Source organism: Eucyclogobius newberryi, unplaced genomic scaffold, assembly GCF_026437365.1.
Source record: "Eucyclogobius newberryi isolate DKJ021-1_F unplaced genomic scaffold, fEucNew1.0.hap1 SCAF_8, whole genome shotgun sequence".
NCBI classification, from domain to species: Eukaryota; Metazoa; Chordata; class Actinopteri; order Gobiiformes; family Gobiidae; genus Eucyclogobius; species Eucyclogobius newberryi.
In genome coordinates, this window is record NW_027316500.1 from 38,060,295 (window position 1) to 38,085,294 (window position 25,000).

The 25,000-nt window shown below is 46.1% G+C and overlaps 1 protein-coding gene across 1 annotated transcript in view; it reads right to left on the reverse strand.

Annotated features, from left to right (window-relative positions):
• gfra1a (gdnf family receptor alpha 1a) overlaps positions 1-25,000 on the reverse strand; it is a 240,800-nt gene that overhangs the window by 194,020 nt on the left and 21,780 nt on the right. The window contains exon 3 of the mRNA XM_072436743.1: positions 15,679-15,759. Coding sequence (XP_072292844.1) covers positions 15,679-15,759 — 81 coding nt within the window. The remainder of the gene's footprint in view (positions 1-15,678; positions 15,760-25,000) is intronic.

Here is a 25,000-nt window from a genome sequence, read left to right on the forward strand (position 1 = left end):
CACTCTCCGTCACTCTCCGTCACTCTCCGTCACTCTCCGTCACTCTCAGTCACTCTCAGTCACTCTCAGTCACTCTCAGTCACTCTCCGTCACTCTCCGTCACTCTCAGTCACTCTCCGTCACTCTCCGTCACTCTCAGTCACTCTCAGTCACTCTCAGTCACTCTCCGTCACTCTCCGTCACTCTCAGTCACTCTCAGTCACTCTCCGTCACTCTCCGTCACTCTCCGTCACTCTCAGTCACTCTCAGTCACTCTCAGTCACTCTCCGTCACTCTCAGTCACTCTCAGTCACTCTCAGTCACTCTCCGTCACTCTCCGTCACTCTCAGTCACTCTCCGTCACTCTCCGTCACTCTCCGTCACTCTCAGTCACTCTCAGATACTCTCAGTCACTCTCAGTCACTCTCAGACACTCTCAGTCACTCTCAGACACTCTCCGTCACTCTCCGTCACTCTCCGTCACTCTCAGTCACTCTCAGTCACTCTCAGTCACTCTCAGTCACTCTCAGTCACTCTCCGTCACTCTCCGTCACTCTCAGTCACTCTCAGTCACTCTCAGTCACTCTCAGTCACTCTCAGTCACTCTCCGTCACTCTCCGTCACTCTCCGTCACTCTCCGTCACTCTCAGTCACTCTCAGTCACTCTCAGTCACTCTCAGTCACTCTCCGTCACTCTCCGTCACTCTCCGTCACTCTCAGTCACTCTCAGTCACTCTCCGTCACTATCCGTCACTCTCCGTCACTCTCCGTCACTCTCCGTCACTCTCCGTCACTCTCAGTCACTCTCAGTCACTCTCCGTCACTCTCAGTCACTCTCCGTCACTCTCCGTCACTCGCCGTCACTCTCAGTCACTCTCAGTCACTCTCAGTCACTCTCAGTCACTCTCAGTCACTCTCCGTCACTCTCCGTCACTCTCAGTCACTCTCCGTCACTCTCCGTCACTCTCCGTCACTCTCCGTCACTCTCAGTCACTCTCAGTCACTCATGTCGACCATGTTACGACTAGACTCACGTTCGAACCGTATTGAAAAGTTTGGTCCACGGAAAGACTCCACAAGACTCCAGTCACAGTCTTACAAACATGTTGGAATCATGAGGCTGATTTTGGCTGTGCTCTGGAGCAGCGGCGTGTTTACTGAGCCCAGTGACCAATGACAAGGAGGAGACACTGGAAACAGCTGCATCTGCGCTAAAACTTCCTTTTTTGTCATTTCAGAGAGAGAAATGCATCTACAATGACACTTTAACTTTACTTGAACACATAAAACCAGAGCTGAGCCGATAAACAAGCACTCACATGGTTCACCCCTCCTAGTTCTCTGGTGCGGCATTAAGTTGTTTTTGTGATTATTAATTGTAATTTGTAGGATGAAAGTGTCTTCAGTTGTTAGTCAGAGTTGTGTCATGTGGACCTCAGACTCTATAATCAGGCAAGGCAAGTTTATTTGTAGAGCACATTTCATACACAAGGCAATTCAAAGTGCTTCACACAGCAGGAAAAATGCATTCAAATCACAAAGAAATGACAGAAACAGAAATACAATAAAATTAACTAAATTAAAAATGATCAATCCAACTGATTGTCTAAACTAATAAAATCACAAACAAAAGAGAAGAGTGCAAAGAAAAAATCCTTTCAGTCATAAACACAGCTAAACAAAACTGTTTTTATCTTAGATTTGAACATTGTCAGAGTAGAACCTGTCTTACATCTTCAGGAAGACTGTTCCAGATTTTAGCTGCATAAAACTGAAACGCAGATTCCCCATGTTTTGTCCTGACTCTGGCACCAGCAGGAGGCCGGTCCCTGAGGTCCTCAGAGTCCGAGATGGTTCATATGGCACTAACATATCCAAGATGTACTTTGGTGCTAGGCCATGGAGAGACTTGTACACAAGCAGAGCTGCTTTAAAGTCTATTCTCTGAGCCACAGGGAGCCAGTGCAGAGACCTGAGAACAGGACTAATGTGATGGTACTTCCTGGTTCTAGTCAGGACCCGAGCAGCAGCGTTCTGGATGTACTGCAGCTGTTTTACAGCTCGTTTGGAGAGACCAGTGAGCAGGCCGTTACAGTAGTCTAATCTACTGGAGACAAACGCGTGGATAAGTCTCTCTAAATCTGGTTTTGACACTATATTTTTGATTTTGGCAATGTTTTTTAGATGGTAAAAAGCTGCTGATGTTATTGATTTGACGTGGCTATTAAAGTTCAAGTCTGAGTCCATTATTACCCCCAGATTTCTAATTTGGTTTGTAGGTTTTAGAGCGAGACTCTGGAGGTGACCGCTAACACTTTCTCTTTGTTTCTGTGGGCCAAAAACGATTATTTCAGTCTTGTCTGAGTTCAGCTGGAGAAAGTTGTTTTGCATCCACACACTGATCTGTTGGATGCAGTGACAGAGTGAATCTACTGGTCCATAGTCACCTGCCGATAGTGAAACATAGATCTGAGTGTCGTCTGCATAATTGTGATAGGACACATTTTCACTGCGTATCAACTGACCTAACGGCAGCATGTAGAGGTTGAACAGGACTGACCCTTGGGGCACTCCACAGGTCAGGGTCATGTGGTCTGAGACACAGCTACCAATTTCAACAAAGTACTTCCTGTCTTCCAGATAGGACCTTAACCAGTTTAGGGCAGGGCCAGTGATGCCCACCCAGTCCTCTAGTCTCTGTAAGAGGATCCCATGATCGACAGTGTCAAAAGCAGCACTCAGATCTAACAGAATTAAGACTGAGGCTTTGCCCGTGTCAGTGTTCAGGCGGATGTCATTTGTCACCTTGACAACAGCAGTCTCAGTGTGATGAAGTCTAAAACCTGACTGAAAAACATCAAATGAATTGTTTATTAAGAGGAAATCTGTGAGCTGTTGGTAAACAACCTTTTCAAGGACTTTGCCCCAAAATGGCAGATTAGAGATGGGCCGGTAATGACTCAGTACTGCGGCATCAAGACTGCTCTTCTTTAGGAGAGGCTTTATGACCGCAGTTTTCAAAGACATTGGGAATGTTCCAGATTGAAGCGACATGTTAACTATGTGAGTGAGTGGTGCTAACAAACTGTTCAGCACAGACTTTAGAAATCTGGTGGGTAACACATCGAGGCAGCATGTAGATGAACTCAGACTGGTGATGATCTCATGGACAGTTTTGTCAGTTACTGGTGCAAAGTGAGTTAGCTCTAAGTGTCTTGGTGGTTTTAGGGTATTTTTTTGCATTGTGGGATTTATAGCATTTTTAATGCCCTGAACTTTGTCATTAAAGAATAATGCAAACTCATTACACTGATGTGGAAATGAGAACGGCAGCTGAGCCGGAGGGTTTGTTAATCTGTTTACTGTGGCAAACAGGACACGTGAGTTGTTACTGCAGCTTCCAATTATTTCAGAAAAAATATCTTTCCCTAGTTCTACATAAGATTAGGTTGTACATGTTCAGCTTCTCTTTGTAAATCTCTTTTTGAACCTGGAGCTTTGACTTGCGCCATTTCCGTTCGGCCCTGCGGCACTCCCTTTTCTGTGCCCTGACCGAATCATCATTTCTCCACGGCGCCTTCTGCTTATTTTTAACCATTTTAGCCTTTATAGGGGCGATGGTGTCCAGAACATTCAAAACACTAGATGTAACAGAGTTCAACAAATCATTTACATTAGAACATGAGACATTTTCAAAGTTTATCATTTCCATAAACAGTGCACCTGTGCCATCACTTATGTGTCTCCTCTGAACAACTGCAGGACCAACCGGAGGTTTGGGAGAAACAGACAGGTCAAAGAAGACACAGAAATGATCAGACAGAGCAACATCGATCACATTAACATTTGAAATATTTACCCCCTTTGTAATTATGAGATCTAGAGTGTGTCCTTTGCTGTGGGTGGGGCCTCTCACATGCTGAGTAAGACTGAAGGTTTCAAGGACAGCATCAAGCTCTTTAGCGTTTCTGTCACAAATATTATCAACATGCACATTGAAATCACCTGTAATGACCAAACCATCAAAGTCTGTGCATATGACTGAAAGCATCTCAGTAAAATCATCAATAAAACTTTGGCAGTGCTGGGGAGGCTTGTATAAAACATGAAGAGAATGGATGGAGACCGTTTTAGCTCCATTTTAAAGGATACATACTCAAATGATGAAAACACCCCAAAAGACAACCGGCGGGTAATTATTTCATCTCTAAAGACAGCACAGACTCCACCCCCTTTTTTGTTTTCTCGTATTTCAGATTCAAACTTAAATTTGGGTGGAGCAGATTCTATCAGAACTACATTTCCTGTGTTTTTGTCAAGCCATGTTTCAGTTAAAAACATAAAATCAAGATTATAAGAAGAAATAAAATGATTAATTAAGAGAGATTTGTTACATAAGGATCTGACATTTAGTACAGCAAGTTTCAGACTAGTTTCAGTGAGACTGGGCTTTATCTTTTCACAGGGAATATGAATCACATTTCTCAGATTGGGCCTGACTCGCATTTTGTTTTTCCATCTGTGTGATGATGTGACTACAGAAATAGCACTAGGGGGGGCTCTTTTTACATAGGGCCCCGGGTTGGTTTGATTTTTAATGTGACAATAAGTCCATGCAACGCTGAGACCCAGTGCATCCTAGCTATGGGAGATACCAGGTGAAAGGCGAGGTTGGATGGGTGGTGGGGCTTTTGTGGCCAAGGAGAGTTTGGGACCAGGTGAGAGGCGAGGGGGGAAGGGTGGTGGGGCTTTTGTTGGTGTAGTCGGCTTGTGCAGGGAAGAGTTGATAAGTATTGACGTAGCCCTTGCTATATTGGGCGTGAGTGGAGCCATCTTAATGCCTGATTTGATCAGACTTTCAAAATGGCTGGGAAGGCCCATGGGTGAGAGTGGAGATGAGAAGGAGAATGATGAATCTTTAGTGGGAGTAGATGTTGCAGGGGGAACCCAGGGCTGGTGTGAAGGCAGGGGCGATGACAGGGATGTTGTTGGGCTTGTCACAGATGTGTCCAAGGCCTTTAAAGATTGTTCCTTTGCTGGAGGCGGTGGAGGTGAATGTGGAGCAGCTGGAGCTGAATCCTTTGCTGGTGGTGGTGGAGCAGCTGCTGATGAATCCTTTGGTGGAGGCTGAGGTTGTGGTGCTTTTGATGTTGAAACATTGGCTCGGTCTCTGGCTGATGGAGCAGGAATTCTTCTCTCATTCCTCTCTTCTCTAACTATCTGCTCAGGACCCTGTCCAGGCCCAGTCCAATGCCTTTGAGCGTGGAGCAGGTTCTCTGTCAGCACCCTCACTCCACCTCTGCATAGGTGGGGGCCATTTCTCTTAAACAGGTCCTCTCGTTTCCAGAATAGATAGAAGTTCTCAATGTAGTGTAGTCCTCTCGGGGAACACTCTTTGGACAGCCATGTGTTCAGCTGAAGAAGCCGGCTAAACTTGTTTATCCTCCTGTCGATGTTTGGAAGAGGTCCACTTATGAATGTTTTGATTTCCATTTTATCAAGCACGTCGAATAACTTCAAGAAGTCTTTTTTCAAAACTTCAGTCTGTTCCGGCCGCATGTCCACTGCACCCACGTGCACAATCAGCTGTTTAGCTCCTCCATGCTTAGCCATAATATTTGGAAGGAGTGACGCAATCTCAGAAACAGTGGCGCTTGGAAAAGAATGTGTGTTTATCTTTTCATGCGTCACGTGACTTATCGCGCCGTCCCCAACCAAAACAATCTGCGTGACCTTGGCTCCTGGCACAGATCCACCTCGCTGTATTTTGGCCACGTCATCTTTCCTTTTTTCATTTAATTCCATCTCTGAAAGTGGTAAAAATCTGTTGGTGAGCTGTATTTTAGGCGACTTCACGTTATCTTTGTATCGTTTAGGCTTTGCTCCAAGTTTGTTCCAAGAAACAGCCTGGTCTTTCTGGTTTTTAGACAGTTTTGGAAACGACACAGAGTCACTGCGGTTTAGGTTGAAAGTAGCAGTTTTTCTAGTAAAAAGTGTGCTCTTCTTACCGTCGGTTGACACAGGAATGGTATCGTGAAGAACTTTTTCAGATTCCAAAACAAATATCCGTGTTTTCAGCTCATTAATTTCTTGTTGATATTTCCGACAGCGTTCACAGTCTTTCTCCCTTCTTCTCCCGGACATGTCGCTGGCGTCAGATATGTCGTTAAAACTGGAAAAATGTTCTTAAAATCCTTGGTTTACTTGAAAAAGTCTAAATCAAAAATGTTTGGAAGACAAAAACTGATTAAAAAGCAAAATAAATAAGGAAAGCAGCGATAGCAAGCGGAGCGAGCAAAAAAGCGTGTGCACTCTTCGGAAGCAGGATATACACTCAATCCAGTTGTGTCGTGTGGACCCTCCTTAACATTCTAAATCTCTCAGTGAGAAGTCATGTAGTGAATCCCCAGCTTTACTTACAGTGCTAGGAATAACAATGTTTAAGTAATACTTTAGGAAGGAGGCAACAACAGGTTTAAGGAGGTCCTCTAAATATTCCCTACACCGTCCAACAACATCCCCAGTCAAGGTCAACAAGTCTCCACCCTCACAGTGTTGGTGAAGCACTGCTTTCCCCTCTCCGCGAACGGTTTGCGAAAATTTCTTTGAAGTCCATGGCCTCCCCAAACTCCTCCCAGCCCCGGGATTTTGTCTCTGCAACAGCACAAGCTGCGTTACACTTGGTCTGCAAGAGTCTTACAAGGCAAAGAACCTCCTTCTTCAGCCTGATAGCATCCCTTACTTTTGGTGTCCACCACCAGGTTCAGGGATTTCCGCCGCAACAGGCACCTGAGACCTTGCAACCACAGCTCCGAGCAGCCCCATTAACAATGGAGGTTGAGAACATGGTCCACTCGGACTCTGTGTCCCCAGCCTCCACCGGGATCTGGGAGAAGCTCTCCTGGAGGTGTGAGTTGAATACCCACTGACAAAGGACGTTGCAAGACGTTCCCAACAGACCCTCGCAATGTGCTTGGGCCTGCCAAGTCTCTCCAGCTTCCTCCTCCGTTGACAGCTCTGCCCCTCTTGTCGGGTAGACACGTGGCCAAAGAACAGACGACATGACAACAAAGTCGATTATTGAGCTCTGGCCTAGGGTGTCCTGATGTCACGTGCACTGATGGAAAACCTTCTGATGGACATCCTTGTTCAAGCACCAGTCCAAATTTTGTTTGTTTGTTCAGGAGATCACTGTGGTCACTGTCTGAAGAGCCCGGGACCTCCAGCCTCTCACCTGCTACTGCTGTGTGGACATGACTTCTGCTGAAGACTCACTACAGGCCCCTGAAGAGGACTTGGATCTCATCTATGCTTGGGATCAAATCCAAAAATACCTATGGACATACAAACTGGAATCACTAAAATTAACAATGCACTGCTGACTATTCTGACACTGCCATAGCACTCACTTTTAGAGCTATGTGTTTGGGCCTCAAAACTTCAGCCATGCACACAATAAATGGATACATTTAGAGTATACTTCTGGCAGCAGGAAAAAGGCCATCATGAAAAATGGATGACACAAACTGTGCTGATGATCAAAGACTGGCCCGACATGACTGAAATAAAGAAAAAGGAAAAACATAAAACAAAACTTTTGGTGGACAAATTTGACGGACTTTGGACTAAATGGGACTTTTACTTTGGACTTTGTGTGCCTTCATTTTGTTTCTTTTGATGTCTCTTCTCCTTTATTTTGTACATGTGATAACTAAGGTAAGCCTAATGAGAGAATAAGGTGATATGCTCATTCTGACAATTAGCTTGCCATGTGCACTCGTGTAGTTGCATCGATCTGCTGATGTTGTGATGGAGAGGTGCAGACTCTGGAGCGTTTTATTCTAATTTGTTACACAAACCCTCCCCCCCATTGTGGCCACCTCTGCCAACCCAACCCCGGACCCCCCACCTCCACCACCATTCTCTTAGTTCAGAGACAGGATGAAAACAGACTATTTATATAAATCCAACTCACTGAAAAGTTGCTGGACCAGACAGTGTCTCTCCCACCACTCTAAGACACTGTGCTGAAGAATTGACTTCCATCTTCACAGTGTCCCAGCCAACCTGCTTCAAGTCGTCCATCATTGTCCTTGTCCCTAAGAAGCCCCGGATCACTGGACGTAATAACTACAGATCTGTGGTGCTGATGTCTCTAGTCATGAAGTCATTTGAGCACCTGGTCTTGCCCCCACCTTAAGTCCTTCACCTCCCCCCTGCTGGAACCCCTGCTGGACCCCTTGTGGTTCACCTACAGAGCCAACAGGTCTGTGGACAACGCCATTAACCTGGCTCTCCACTTTATCCTCCAGCACCTGGACTCCCGGATCATTTCATAGTGTGGCGTGTTGGGGTATCTAGGCTGTACATGTAATACCTTTGTATTTAGCGTCTTAATCAACCTCCTCAATAGGCTCGTTCTTTATGAACATGAACCAGATTGTAATAAAACACACATTGTTTCACGGTTTTTCCCCTCTGTCCCCGAGCTTTCTGTGTGAGTTGATGCTCCTGACAGAGAGAGAGAGTGTGTGAGGGAGGGAGAAGGAGCGTATTGATAGTAGTGTTAGTAAAGTAGCCTATACGTTAAAAAACATAAATTACATCTCTGCTGTCTTCATGGGCAAAATATTAGATCTAATATTATATGTTGAGGGCATTGCTACTTGAGGATCAAATAAATAAATTAACCCATCCATCTATCTAAAGGGCACAAGGCAAAGGGGCTTGAGCCACATCAGCCTACACCATTGTAACTAACCTTTATAGTTAATTTTCAACAGTTTTCACCTTGTAAATAATCTACTTAATATCCTGATGTTGCACATCTTTAACAATGACTTCAAATGTAAAAAGGTCCAACTGACAGATGCGTGATGACACTGGGCTGGCGCACTGCAGCAGGCCTGTGCCACATGGGGCCTCAACCATGTGCGGTGGTGAGAAACAGTGCCAGCGCTCAACAGCTGGACCTGTCACTGATAAACTGAGCTGTCCCTGAGAGAACTGAGCGAGAAGAGTCAGGGGAACAGGAGGAGCCAGTGACCTTGGGAGAAATGGACTCTTGAGTCTAATGTGGGACAAGAGTTTGGATCTTCAGCCTAAGCCCGACTGAAGCCTGCATGTGTCTTCGGCTGAGCAGACACTGTGGCCTTTCCAAACCCACACCAGATGGACACGTGGACCACTCTGAATTGAGCTCTACACAGTTATCAATTTGGAAAGACTTTTGCTGAAAGCGGTCGCGATCTTCAAACAAATACCTCACGCTGAATTCAGAACTGGACCTATAAACCCCAGGGTCTGGCCATAACCCTCCTCTTCCTCACACCAATGTCCCAGCCCAATGTCCCGAAGGTGGAAAAGACCTATATAAATACACTGTCATTATAATAATTACAAATTAATAATTCCTAAAAACCGAGTCCAGATGACTGGACTGAATCTTTTTCTACAACTTATATAAAGTCAAAAAGTACATGCCATTTTCAAAAATCCAGTTTATCTGTTCAATAAGTCATTCAGTGTCTGTTCTGGTTCTGGTTGATTATTTAAGCAGGAACTTGCATCTTGATGATAAATTTGAAATGAATATTGACTTAATCTTGAGGCAGTGGTGTCAGTTACGGAACATGTTAAAGTCTGACAAGAAAGTCTGACCGTTAAAAAAACACAGATGTTTACACATTCATAGTTTATAAGTTAATTAAGATACATTAAAACTGTATGAATTCACCTAATATATAATTTACAGATTAGATTAATGTGATTTTATACTTCAAAATATGGCCTGGACAAAATACTGAAAAAGAAAAAACAACAACGCACCATATTTATCAGTGTAGGTCTTTAGTCGTTAGAGTGAAAGCTCTAAACTCAGAGTGTGTCCAATATTCAAATACTTCCTGGAAAACATCACTTAAGAATGAGCAGAATATGCCTACGTCTACCACTTGTTCCTGTTCGGGGTCCCGGGGGACTGGAGCCTATCCCGGGGACGTGCAACCGACCAGCGGAGGAACTAGTATCACAATAAGAATAAAATACTAATAAATACTACAAATACACAGAATGAACTCATCCTCACAGCATCAGTTTGACAGTGACTGTGGGTCAGTGGAGGTCAGTCTGGTGCTGCTCCGGCTCCTGACCAGGACCCTGGAGCCGGGGGCAGGGACACCACTAATGGCTCTTCAGCTTCCATCAAAGGAGAGTCTAACAGTTGGTCTCATTCATCTTTTCTCACTCCAATTTCAGACGTATAAAATAGGATAATCCTTTATTGTCTCCCATGGGACACACATCACCTACAAGACAAAACACATTTTTATGATTGACCTTTATTTAACCCACAAAGTCCCACTGAGATTTAACATTTCTTTTTTGATCGCACATTCCCTACGTGATTGTTGTAATTCTGACTATCCCGATTCTTTGGCTTTGGTCTTTCTTCTAACACTCCAGTCTTCTCTCCTTTAATAAGGCCTTAGTTATTTTATTACTTGGTTTACGGATCCGCCGTACTTAGATGATTGATTTCTACAATATAAATAAAATAAATTATTATCTATTCATTTTTTTTTATAAAGTACCGCCGTCAATGCAGAATAGCTTTAAATAAAATATAAATAGCGGTATTAAGTCAAAAGATAAGAGCGCGTGAAGCAATTTTTTGTCAAAATCCTGCGCGCCTGCGCTTGGCCCCGGGAGAGCGCGTGAAGACGCGCGCAGCCGTTTCCGTGTCTGCTCGGCGCAGCGCTAACTCCTTATATCGCAAATACACATTTTAAACCCGTTTACCACATTTTCTCCAGCTGGTTTTGCCGTGACTAAGACTGTACACTTAGAAGCGTCAGTTCTACTGATGCAAAACACACTAAATCTACTGTTACACTCACCTGAGCGTCTCCCCCCTCCTCCCCTCCTCCTCCCGTGATGCGTTTTGGATAAACGCATCACGGGATTTCATCATTTAAAAATCCGTAAACCAAGTAATAAAATAACTGCGGCCTTATGTGCATTGTTAAAGTAAAGTATTCTGAATATTTTCATCGGAAATATCAAAACATGGACAGAGCTTTATTCTGCTGTCTCGCATGTACAGTACGTCATCGTGTACGTCATTGTGTACGTCATTGTGTACGTCATCGTGTACGTCATCGTGTACGTCATTGTGTACGTCATCGTGTACGTCATCGTGTACGTCATCGTGTACGTCATCGTGTACGTCATTGTGTACGTCATCGTGTACGTCATCGTGTACGTCATTGTGTACGTCATTGTGTACGTCATTGTGTACGTCATTGTGTACGTCATCGTGTACAGTACGTCATCGTGTACGTCATCGTGTGCGTCATCGTGTACGTCATCGTGTACGTCATCGTGTACGTCATCGTGTGCGTCATCGTGTACGTCATCGTGTACGTCATCGTGTACGTCATTGTGTACGTCATCGTGTACGTCATCGTGTACGTCATCGTGTACGTCATCGTGTACGTCATTGTGTACGTCATCGTGTACGTCATCGTGTACGTCATTGTGTACGTCATCGTGTACGTCATCGTGTACGTCATCGTGTACGTCATTGTGTACGTCATCGTGTACAGTACGTCATCGTGTACGTCATCGTGTGCGTCATCGTGTACGTCATCGTGTGCGTCATCGTGTACGTCATTGTGTACGTCATCGTGTACGTCATTGTGTACGTCATTGTGTACGTCATTGTGTACGTCATCGTGTACGTCATCGTGTACGTCATCGTGTACGTCATTGTGTACGTCATCGTGTACGTCATCGTGTACGTCATCGTGTACGTCATCGTGTACGTCATCGTGTACAGTACGTCATCGTGTACGTCATCGTGTACGTCATCGTTTCATCGATTTGTGCCAATCTTTTGAATTAGGCTGAACTGAACACACACTCACACACACATACTCACACACACACACTAACCCTTAAATATTTTCTTGACCGTTCAGAAAGCGGCCCTCAGACGTGACCACGCCTCCTCCCTCTGACACCCGCCCAGGTCATGCTCTGAACGCCCATGACCGTGATGACAGCGCTGCGGCCTCATCTATATTCACGCCATCACACGTCCCGCGCCCGCCGTCGCTCTTATCAAACGCACCTTCTGCCTCCGAGCCGGACGCCGAGTGTTTGCTTTCGTCTCTCCGACACTCGCACGCCTAATCACAAGTCAAGGAGGCGCGTGTCGTGCAATTTCAGCCACGTTTAAGATATTCAAAGTGTCCAAGCGCGAGCAGAGGAATGGGAAAGCGCGACAGAGGTGCGCAGAGAGCCTGAGCGCAGGCGATTGTATCATTTGGGAGATTGCAGCTTTTGTATTTGATGTGGCACTTTGGAGGAAATGGAAGGACGAGGGAAACAGGAGGAGGCACTGACTGGAAAATAAGGAGAACAAAGACCACATTCTATCTAAACAGGGTCTGATTCTGTAAAACTGAAGAATACACTCACCCAAGACAACTTTCTTTACCATTCACCCAATAACATGTCCACACACAAACAATACAAATATCGTGGTCACATTTTGATCATTTTTTCACTATTCAGGCTCTAAAACCCATAAAAAATATATTTTATAACAAAGACAGCAACAGTAATGTCAAAAGTTCCATCAATAATGTGCACTTGACAGTAAAAATGATAATATTGTTTATTCGTACATATTCGCAGGGGCCCGTGGGTGGAGTGAGGGTCCTTCGTGGTCAAACAGCATGAAACAAACCGCTCTCTTGCATAAATGGAATACATTATTAAAGCGTTATTAGTTTTCCGTGTTGTGTCGTGGAGTGTTGCAGCTGCTCCTCTGACAGACACACGTTCCCTTTTACACACTTACACATGATGAGGCCCACCCACATAGGTCCGGGGGCGTGTACGTGTCAGATGAGGCCCACCCACATAGGTCCGGGGGCGTGTACGTGTCAGATGAGGCCCACCCACATAGGTCCGGGGGCGTGTACGTGTCAGATGAGGCCCACCCACATAGGTCCGGGGGCGTGTACGTGTCAGATGAGGCCCACCCACAGAGGTCCGGGGGCGTGTACGTGTCAGATGAGGCCCACCCACATAGGTCCGGGGGCGTGTACGTGTCAGATGAGGCCCACCCACATAGGTCCGGGGGCGTGTACGTGTCAGATGAGGCCCACACACATAGGTCCGGGGGCGTGTACGTGTCAGATGAGGCCCACACACATAGGTCCGGGGGCGTGTACGTGTCAGATGAGGCCCACACACATAGGTCCGGGGGCGTGTACGTGTCAGATGAGGCCCACACACATAGGTCCGGGGGCGTGTACGTGTCAGATGAGGCCCACACACATAGGTCCGGGGGCGTGTACGTGTCAGATGAGGCCCACACACATAGGTCCGGGGGCGTGTACGTGTCAGATGAGGCCCACACACATAGGTCCGGGGGCGTGTACGTGTCAGATGAGGCCCACACACAGAGGTCCGGGGGCGTGTACGTGTCAGATGAGGCCCACACACATAGGTCCGGGGGCGTGTACGTGTCAGATGAGGCCCACCCACAGAGGTCCAGGGGCGTGTACGTGTCAGATGAGGCCCACACACATAGGTCCGGGGGCGTGTACGTGTCAGATGAGGCCCACACACATGGTTGTGCACATATGGGGCAGGTTGTGCACATGTGGGTAATTTTCTATATTTACACAGATACAAAGCAGCATTATGAGATTACAAAAATGATTCTACTACATGTATACATATATACATATATACATATATACATATCTTTGTAATATCCGCCCTAGGACCAAACTCAGTTAACCACGTGTCATGTCCAAGCGTGGAAACGTCTCCACACATGTGTAAAGGTTCATGCTTGACGCGACCGCGAGGGAAACATTTGTAATGAATGAATGGGATTTGAGAGCAGCTACTGTGGACACGGCGTGAAGCCCGTGCACATATAAATACTGCGTCTTCTCCGCATGTCTCTTTTCTGAGCGGGAAGTATAATCCACGCTTAAGACTCTCAGATATCAAAAGCACGTCTTATAAACTTCCATCCAGGAAAAGCCGGGTCCAATCAGGATCAGTATTGAAACAAAAACAGCTTCAAATTGAAATAATACAGGTACAAATGTGGGTATTTTACTTTTATTATTTCACTAAATTAGCTTTCTGCCATTAAATCTACTGTGGAAAATGAATCTGTTTTCTCCAACTTCTTAGAATCTGCTCTGAATGTAGCACATATTGTGCTACATATTTCCCTCCAAAAGATGTATGTTTTTACAGATAGATTTGTCAATGAATACATAAATACATGTATATTTTGCACAGGGTTTTGGGGGATGAGATGGAGGACGAGCTGGACCCTGGCATGAGTGCCATCCACTCAGCCACAGAGCAACACAGATGTGTCAACGTGAAGTTTTATCTTCCCTTTGAAGTCGAGGGTTCTATCTGAGTTCTACAGCTCTGGGATATTAATGTTGAAACAGAACAATGGGTTTTTACTCAAACTACAAAACACATTTAAACATCTGTAGAACATGTCATTCTATGTTCACCTTTTTTACTTTATTTTTTAACGCAACTTTTCATTCACGAGCGAGTTTTACAAGGCCAGAAACAAATCTGGAATATTCAGATAACAACAATTAGAGCTAGTTTTGTTACTGTTACGAGCGTAACATACAACAACAGCTGTTCTATTTGCAAGACGCATTTTAAAACTACAATGTTATTATTATTTATAAGCCCAATTTAGCCCAAATGGATATGTTTTATAGGACAGTCATAGCATGAAGGGGAGAGAGTGGGTATAGACAGTCGGCAAATGTCAAGGGCTGGACTCAAACCCACGATGCACATGTGCAGCGCTCTTCACCACTGCACCACCAGCGATGCACTCAAAAACATACTTCAATCTTAAACATTGTCTCTCTCATTTCAGCATTTTTTTTCTTCTTTTTTTAATTTTAATTCTTTGTCAAACCCAGATTACGCTCATCAGATGGAAGCGTTTTAAACCAGACAATAGTCAGATTTCTGCGCCGCTGCAGATCCCGAGCACCGAAGGAGGGAATAACACCGCCATCTACAGGCCGCCTCCAGAACTGCGGACAGTTCCATTCAACACACACGTCTGACATCTTCCTCGCTACGATTCATCTGCTCCAGCTTTTCCCACGCCCGGCACTGTGCGCACACCGCTGGATGAGACTCACAGCGTTAGGGTTACTTTGAGAACATGCACCAGCGACAGAGGAGGAGGTGGAGGAGGTGGAGGAGAAGAATGAGGAGAGGACACAGGGGAAGAACGCACTCGGGCTTTAGTCAACTGGTCCTTCATGATCGACTAAAGGCAAACCCTGCAGATCGGTTGGCCGACTATAGGGGGCAGTGGTGTGGAACAGAACTCTCTGACCAACTGTGGGAAAAGCAGATTCAGCTCATGATTGACTCTTTTCATCTGAAGATAAATCATTCCATTATCGCCACGACTTTTTGCTGTTGTTGTTGATAGAATTCAAATATTCAAGACACATTTTGGTCGACAAAAACACCATTGACCGATGAATCGACGAAAGCCCAACACACACCATTACCCAACATGCAACAGTCCAAAACAGCACCAGCAGAAGTGACAGCGACCCAGCGTTTTGACCCAGCGTTTTGACCAAGTGTTTGAGGACTTACCGAGGATGGGCGCCAGGCGGAAGATGTCAGACAGTCGGCTGTTCACGGGTTCGTAAGGAGAGTCCTCCAGGAAGTCGTTCCCTGAGAGAGGAGAAACAAATGATTTTCTTGGATGACTTTCCTTTTGTAGGTATTGACAAATAAGGAATTATTATAACCAAGAATGATTATAACAGGAACAGAAATGATCCTGTGAACTCTTTATGAAGGCAAATCAATCAGAAGTGGAATGATGTCTAAATGACATAAATGCATCAGATTAGATTCATTTTTGTTGTCCCAGTAGGGAGACCCCTCTCCTCAGGGGCAGTGGTCATAACCCCATGTTAAAGTGGGTCTGCTGACTGCTGGACAAACACCTTTTGAGACTGACACAAATACTGGACTGAGATGAGTGACTTTAAAACCTTGGCTGTAGGACTCCAGCGATGGAGGTGATGAATGGATACTACCTGTGGAATGCACTTTCAGCTGCAGAGAAAAAGGCAGTACCAAAGAAATGGATGATGGGAGCTGAGCCGACAGTGAAGGACTGACCTTTACTCTGAACTCTGACATGGGCAAACGGTCAGTGGGACAGATGTGCCTCACTGACATTTATTTCTTATTTACTTTTGATTTTAACTTTTCACTCTCTGCTCTTGTTTCATTTGTTCCTTCTGTTCTGTTCATATTATAACATAAAACAGGACTTTATAACATTGATAAGTTTGTAGAGTTAAACGCAAACAGATGAGAATGTCCATTATGTGGATCATGAGTTTGGAGAGTTTGGAGTAATAAAGGCTCCTGCCCTCTGTCTGAAATGATGACATCATCAGATTCTAGCTGAACACAAACTGTCTAATATGAACATTTGGATTGTGTCCATGCAGGAGTGACACTGCAGGAGTGACACTGCAGGAGTGACACTGCAGGAGTGACACTGCAGGAGTGACACTGCAGGAGTGACACTGCAGGAGTGACACTGCAGGAGTGACACTGCAGGAGTGACACTGCAGGAGTGACACTGCAGGAGTGACACTGCCAGGAGTGACACTGCAGGAGTGACACTGCAGGAGTGACACTGCAGGAGTGACACTGCAGGAGTGACACTGCAGGAGTGACACTGCAGGAGTGACACTGCAGGAGTGACACTGCAGGAGTGACACTGCAGTCACATAAACTCCATGTAGTATGTGCTCATGATGTGTTTCCCCTCATTTATTATTATGAACTATAACTTTTATTTAGATTTTTTGTATATATGCTTTTGAATATAGTTTTACCGAATGTAAAAAAAAAGATTAGTCAAAGAAAATAATCGATAAATTCCTCGCTGTATCATGAGCTGTGGCCCTAGAAATAACATGAGGTTTAATCAGATCCTGTTTCAGCACCATGGAGAAGGCACATTTCAGGGTATTTTTAGCAATAAAAAAAAACCTGTAAATAGATGTGTTTAAGTTATGCCAAACCAGGCAACATTCCAGGCGCGCCTTTAATGAGAACTATCCTGAATGTTACACACTGTCTTTAAAGACTTTAGAATGATTCGTCCAACAGCTGGATCTGTTATAAAGTACGTTCTCATTTCAACATTAGTGACATGGTCTATATATATTTATATATATATATATATATAGACCATGTCACTAATGTTGAAATGAGAACTAGTAGTTGTAGTCTGAGATGACAAAGATGACATCTGCACTGCAGTAATTGGAGGTCTGACATGTGCCCACATTTTCTCATCAATATTATCAATTACACGCTCTCATTTGTGAGAGTGAATTGAGATCTTGGCCTCCCATTGGCTCATTAGCTCACAGAAGCTACACAAAGACCGCATCATTGTTACAGGTTTTACATTGTGTCTGAACAGTGTTGACTGCTGGATTAAAGGAGACATACTGGGCTTTTTCACTTACTTAGTATTGAACAATAAAATAAAAGTAGATCGTCATTTTACACGTTGTTCACTGGTAACTGCAATATTGATCTAAAAGGGCTTGGTAACAGAGAAGGGCCAGTGACTTCCTGTTCAACACTGTCCCGCCTCTTTCACTGTAACTAGCAGCAGGATGTCCATAATATGTGTTTATGGGTGAAAAGTGTCTGCGTGACCTTTTACACATTCACTGAGAGCAGGGGTGGGCAAACTACGGTAATATCAACAAAAAAAATTAAAAAATAAATTGTAATCAATTAAATAATAGATTCAATAGCCTATATTTGACAGAAAAGTTATATTTTATTTGATATTCAATTTTTGGGATTTTTTGTTTTTTCACACCAATGAGGCTCCGCTACAGGCCTGGATTTGAATATGGCCCTCGGAAGAAAATAACTGCCCACCCCTGACTTAGAGTCTTCAATTTTCCAATAATCATATATATGAAGTAGGATGTGGGGGCGGGGATAGGGGGAAGGTGAAAACTGGATTGTTTTGCGCATGCGAGCCTCAGTTACAGGACAACACTGGATTAACAGAAAACATACAAGAATCAATCCAAATACAACTGTGACTGAACTAATGGCCTGCGCGGCACCGTTTGGCCACCACTGTCCGGTCGAGTAATAAATGCCGTTGCTGTTTTGTTTATCTCCATTGCGCCCCATGTGACAGGCTTTATTTGGGTCAGTCAATTTCCTCTCCGGCCCCCACGCTTGATTAGGCAGGCCGGTCAGCTGGGACGCACCGCTGGACACCCATCCTCCTCTCACTGAGATGGTCCATGGAAGACGGGCTGAGCAGCACTAGGACCCTCATGCGCCATTAGCTTCATGTAGCGCCATGGAGCGGGACAGCCACACCACCACCAGAGCTGAGGGACAATTTAGATCATGTTTGTGACGCGATAACGGACAGTCACGGACAGAGAGGACAGAGAGGACAGAGAGGACTGTCAGGGGTCGGGTCAAGTGCCAGAGGGGGAAAGGGGCGGGGTTATTATTGGGACAAAGGGAGGAGCTGACACCCAAACAAATGCCCATATCCACAGTTATGGGCGAGCAAATATGACAGAGGAAGATGTCGTTCCACAACGGTTACCTAGCAACCAGACTCTACACAAAAACAAACCCAAATAAATTACACAACAGTTAAAATTTGACAATCAATATTACCTGATTACACCTTTATTTCAGTGACTGATTATTTAAACTGTCAGAAATGTGGATCGTGTTGTTGTTGTTGTTGTTGTTCTTCTTCTTCTTCTTCTTCTAGTTTTACATCTTAGACTTAAGTCTTCTACCTTCCTTTAGAAATCTTCTCACAGTCGTGTTCAGAGCCCCTTCCTTTTGCTACTCGAGTAATAAAATGCCTGTCCAAAAAAAATGTCTCTTTGGGAAAAAAAGGTGCACATGCTCTGATACTTTAGCTTTGATCACTGCACAGGCTTCTAAAATATGAACAGATGTGTCATTGTTCCTCACAGAGATCTTCAGTGTGTCATTTCCTCACACAGATCTTCAGTGTGTCATTGTTCCTCACACAGATCTTCAGCGTGTCATTGTTCCTCACACAGATCTTCAGTGTGTCATTGTTCCCCACACAGATCTTCAGTGTGTCATTGTTCCTCACACACATCTTCAGTGTGTCATTGTTCCTCACACACATCTTCAGCGTGTCATTGTTCCTCACACAGATCTTCAGCGTGTCATTGTTCCTCACACACATCTTCAGCGTGTCATTGTTCCTCACACAGATCTTCAGTGTGTCATTGTTCCTCACACACATCTTCAGTGTGTCATTGTTCCTCACACACATCTTCAGCGTGTCATTGTTCCTCACACAGATCTTCAGTGTGTCATTGTTCCTCACACACATCTTCAGTGTGTCATTGTTCCTCACACACATCTTCAGTGTGTCATTGTTCCTCACACAGATCTTCAGTGTGTCATTGTTCCTCACACAGATCTTCAGAGTGTCATTGTTCCTCGCACAGATCTTCAGTGTGTCATTGTTCCTCACACACAGATCTTCAGTGTGTCATTTTTCCTCACACAGATCTTCAGTGTGTCATTGTTCCTCACACAGATCTTCAGCGTGTCATTGTTCCTCACACAGATCTTCAGTGTGTCATTGTTCCTCACACACAGATCTTCAGTGTGTCATTATTCCTCACACAGATCTTCAGTGTGTCATTGTTCCTCACACAGATCTTCAGTGTGTCATTGTTCCCCACACAGATCTTCAGTGTGTCATTGTTCCTCACACACAGATCTTCAGCGTGTCATTGTTCCTCACACAGATCTTCAGTGTGTCATTGTTCCTCACACACATCTTCAGCGTGTCATTGTTCCTCACACAGATCTTCAGTGTGTCATTGTTCCTCACACAGATCTTCAGTGTGTCATTGTTCCTCACACAGATCTTCAGCGTGTCATTGTTCCTCACACAGATCTTCAGCGTGTCATTGTTCCTCACACAGATCTTCAGCGTGTCATTGTTCCTCACACAGATCTTCAGTGTGTCATTGTTCCTCACACAGATCTTCAGCGTGGCATTGTTCCTCACACAGATCTTCAGCGTGTCATTGTTCCTCACACAGATCTTCAGTGTGTCATTGTTCCTCACACAGATCTTCAGTGTGTCATTGTTCCTCACACAGATCTTCAGTGTGTCATTTCCTCACACAGATCTTCAGTGTGTCATTGTTCCTCACACAGATCTTCAGTGTGTCATTGTTCCTCACACAGATCTTCAGCGTGTCATTGTTCCTCACACAGATCTTCAGTGTGTCATTGTTCCCCACACAGATCTTCAGTGTGTCATTGTTCCTCACACACATCTTCAGTGTGTCATTGTTCCTCACACACATCTTCAGCGTGTCATTGTTCCTCACACAGATCTTCAGCGTGTCATTGTTCCTCACACACATCTTCAGCGTGTCATTGTTCCTCACACAGATCTTCAGTGTGTCATTGTTCCTCACACACATCTTCAGTGTGTCATTGTTCCTCACACACATCTTCAGCGTGTCATTGTTCCTCACACAGATCTTCAGTGTGTCATTGTTCCTCACACACATCTTCAGTGTGTCATTGTTCCTCACACACATCTTCAGTGTGTCATTGTTCCTCACACAGATCTTCAGTGTGTCATTGTTCCTCACACAGATCTTCAGAGTGTCATTGTTCCTCGCACAGATCTTCAGTGTGTCATTGTTCCTCACACACAGATCTTCAGTGTGTCATTTTTCCTCACACAGATCTTCAGTGTGTCATTGTTCCTCACACAGATCTTCAGCGTGTCATTGTTCCTCACACAGATCTTCAGTGTGTCATTGTTCCTCACACACAGATCTTCAGTGTGTCATTATTCCTCACACAGATCTTCAGTGTGTCATTGTTCCTCACACAGATCTTCAGTGTGTCATTGTTCCCCACACAGATCTTCAGTGTGTCATTGTTCCTCACACACAGATCTTCAGCGTGTCATTGTTCCTCACACAGATCTTCAGTGTGTCATTGTTCCTCACACACATCTTCAGCGTGTCATTGTTCCTCACACAGATCTTCAGTGTGTCATTGTTCCTCACACAGATCTTCAGTGTGTCATTGTTCCTCACACAGATCTTCAGCGTGTCATTGTTCCTCACACAGATCTTCAGCGTGTCATTGTTCCTCACACAGATCTTCAGCGTGTCATTGTTCCTCACACAGATCTTCAGTGTGTCATTGTTCCTCACACAGATCTTCAGCGTGGCATTGTTCCTCACACAGATCTTCAGCGTGTCATTGTTCCTCACACAGATCTTCAGTGTGTCATTGTTCCTCACACAGATCTTCAGTGTGTCATTGTTCCTCACACACATCTTCAGCGTGTCATTGTTCCTCACACAGATCTTCAGTGTGTCATTGTTCCTCACACACATCTTCAGTGTGTCATTGTTCCTCACACACATCTTCAGTGTGTCATTGTTCCTCACACAGATCTTCAGTGTGTCATTGTTCCTCACACAGATCTTCAGAGTGTCATTGTTCCTCGCACAGATCTTCAGTGTGTCATTGTTCCTCACACACAGATCTTCAGTGTGTCATTTTTCCTCACACAGATCTTCAGTGTGTCATTGTTCCTCACACAGATCTTCAGCGTGTCATTGTTCCTCACACAGATCTTCAGTGTGTCATTGTTCCTCACACACAGATCTTCAGTGTGTCATTATTCCTCGCACAGATCTTCAGTGTGTCATTGTTCCTCACACACAGATCTTCAGTGTGTCATTGTTCCTCACACAGATCTTCAGTGTGTCATTGTTCCCCACACAGATCTTCAGTGTGTCATTGTTCCTCACACACAGATCTTCAGCGTGTCATTGTTCCTCACACAGATCTTCAGTGTGTCATTGTTCCTCACACACATCTTCAGCGTGTCATTGTTCCTCACACAGATCTTCAGTGTGTCATTGTTCCTCACACAGATCTTCAGTGTGTCATTGTTCCTCACACAGATCTTCAGCGTGTCATTGTTCCTCACACAGATCTTCAGCGTGTCATTGTTCCTCACACAGATCTTCAGCGTGTCATTGTTCCTCGCACAGATCTTCCGTGTGTCATTGTTCCTCACACAGATCTTCAGTGTGTCATTGTTCCTCACACACAGATCTTGAGTACATTAGTTTCTTCTTCTCTGCTCGATGCCAATGATCTGGCCCTTCTAAAACACACTGACATCTTTTCCATGACCACGGGATTTTTGCTCAAGCTGTGTATATTGTACAGTGTAACAGTACTCTTACTTGAGTAACATATCGTTACAGTAACAGTACTCTTACTTCCATCCATCCATTTTCTATCGCTTTATCCGGGGCCGGGTCGCGGGGGCAGCAAGCAGTCTAACCAGGGACTCCCAGCCTCCCTCCTCCCCAGACACTTTCTCTAACTCCTCCGGGGGGATCCCGAGGCATTCCCAGGCCAGCCGAGAGACATAGTCTCTCCAGCGTGTCCCGGGTCTTCACTCTAAGGGAGCGTCAAGCCACCCGACGGAGGAAACTCATTTCGACCGCTTGTATCCATGATCTTGTCCTTTCGGTCACTACCCAAAGCTCATGACCATAGGTGAGGTCAGAACGTAGAGCGACCGGTAAATCGAGAGCTTTGCCTTTCGACTCAGCTCCTTCTTCACCACAACAGTCGATGTAGCGGCTGCATCACTGCAGCTGCTGCACCGATCCAACTGTCGATCTCATGCTCCATCCTTCACTCACTCGTGAACAAGACCCCGAGATACTTGAACTCCTCCACTTGGGGCAAGGACTCCTCACCCACCTGAAGAGGACAATCCACCTTTTTCCGGTTGAGAACCATGGCCTCGGATTTGGAGGTGCTTATTCTCATCCCAGCCGCTTCACACTCGGCTCAAACCGTCCCAGTGCAGCTGCAGGTCCGGGTTTGATGGAGCCATCAGGACAACATCGTCTGCAAACAGCAGAGATGAGATCCTGTGGTCCCCAAACCGGACAACCTCCGACCCCTGACCACACCCTCTGACCCCTGACTGCAAAAGAAAATTCTGAATTTCTGTCCATAAAAACTATGAACAGAACCGCTGACAAAGCGCAGCCCTGAGGAGACCCTCATGCACAGGGAACAGGTCTGACTTACTGCCGGCGATGCGAACACAGCTCCTGTTCTGGTCAGACAGGGACCGGACAGCCCTGAGCAAAGGGCCCCGGACCCCGTACTCCCAGAGCACCCCGAAAGGACACCCCGAGGGACACGGTCGAAAGCCTTCTCCAGATCCACAAACCACATGTGGACTGGTTGGGAAAACTCCCATGAACCCTCGAGCACCCGATGGAGGGTATAGAGCTGGTCCAGTGATCCACGACCGGGACAAAAACCACTCTGCTCCTCCTGAATCCTGAGGTTCGACTATCGGTCGGATTCTCCTCTCCAGTACCTGGAATAGACCTTACCCGGGAGGCTGAGGAGTGTGATCCCTCTGTAGTTGGAACACACCCTCCGGTCCCCCTTCTTGAACAGAGGGACCACCACCCCGGTCTGCCAGTCCAGAGTCACTGTCCCCGACCGCCACGCGATGTTGCAGAGACGTGTCAGCCAAGACAGTCCTACAACATCCAGATACTTTAGGTACTCAGGGCGGATCTCATCCACCCCCGGAGCCCTGCCACCGAGGAGTTTGCCAACAACCTCAGTGACTTCAGCTTGGGTGATGGGCGAGCCAGCCCCTGAGTCCCCGGTCTCTGCTTCCTCTTCGGAAGACGTAACTGAGGGATTAAGGAGGTCCTCAAAGTATTCCTTCCACCGTCTGACGACATTCCCAGTCGAGGTCAGCAGGTCTCCACCCGCACCGTAAACGGTGTAGGTGAGGCACTGCTTCCCCCTCCTGAGGCGCCGGACGGTTTGCCAAAATTTCTTTGGGGCCGATAGTTCTCCTCCATGGCCTCCCCAAACTCATCCCACGCCCGGATTTTTGCCTCTGCGACAGCACGAGCTGCGGCCCGCTTGGCCTGCCGATACCTGTCAATGACCTCAAGAGACCTACAAGCCAGAGTGGCCTGATAGGCCTCCTTCTTCAGCCTAACGACATCCCTTACTTCCGGTGTCCACCACCGGGTTCGGGGGTTGCCGTCATGACAGGCACCGGAGACCTTGCGACCACAACTCCGAGCAGCCGCATCAACAATGGAGGCCGAGAACAGCCCCCAGTCCCCCCCGGGATCTGGGAGAAGCTCTCCCGGAGGTGTGAGTTGAATACCCTACTGACAGAGGGCTCCGCAAGACGTTCCCAACAGTCTGTCCAGCTTCCTCCTCCGCCAGCGGATCCAACTCACCACCAGGTGGTGATCGGTTGACAGCAGCGTCCAAGACACGTGGCCGGAGGTCAGATGACACGACAACAAAGTCGATCATTGACCTCCGGCCTAGGGTGTCCTGGTGCCATGTGCACTGATGAACACCCTTGTGCTTGAACATGGTGTTTGTTATGGACAATCCGTGGCTAGCACAGAAGTCCAATAACTGAACACCGCTCGGGTTCAGATCAGGGAAGCTGTTCTTCCGATCACCCCTCTCCAGGTGTCACTGTCATTGCCCACGTAGGCGTTGAAGTCCCCCAGTAGAACAATGGAGTCCCCGAATGGTGCACTGTCCAGTACCCCTCCCAAGGACTCCAAGAAGGCCGGGTACTCTGCACTGCTGTTCGGCCCGTAGGCCGCCACAACACTGAGGGACCTGTCCCCCACCCGAAGGCGAAAGGACGCGACCCTCTCGTCCACCGGGGTGAACACGCAACACGTGGCCCCTGCCGTCGACTGCCGCCCAGATCTCTCTGCACCGGCCCCTTATGGATCCTCTTGCGGGTGGTGGGCCC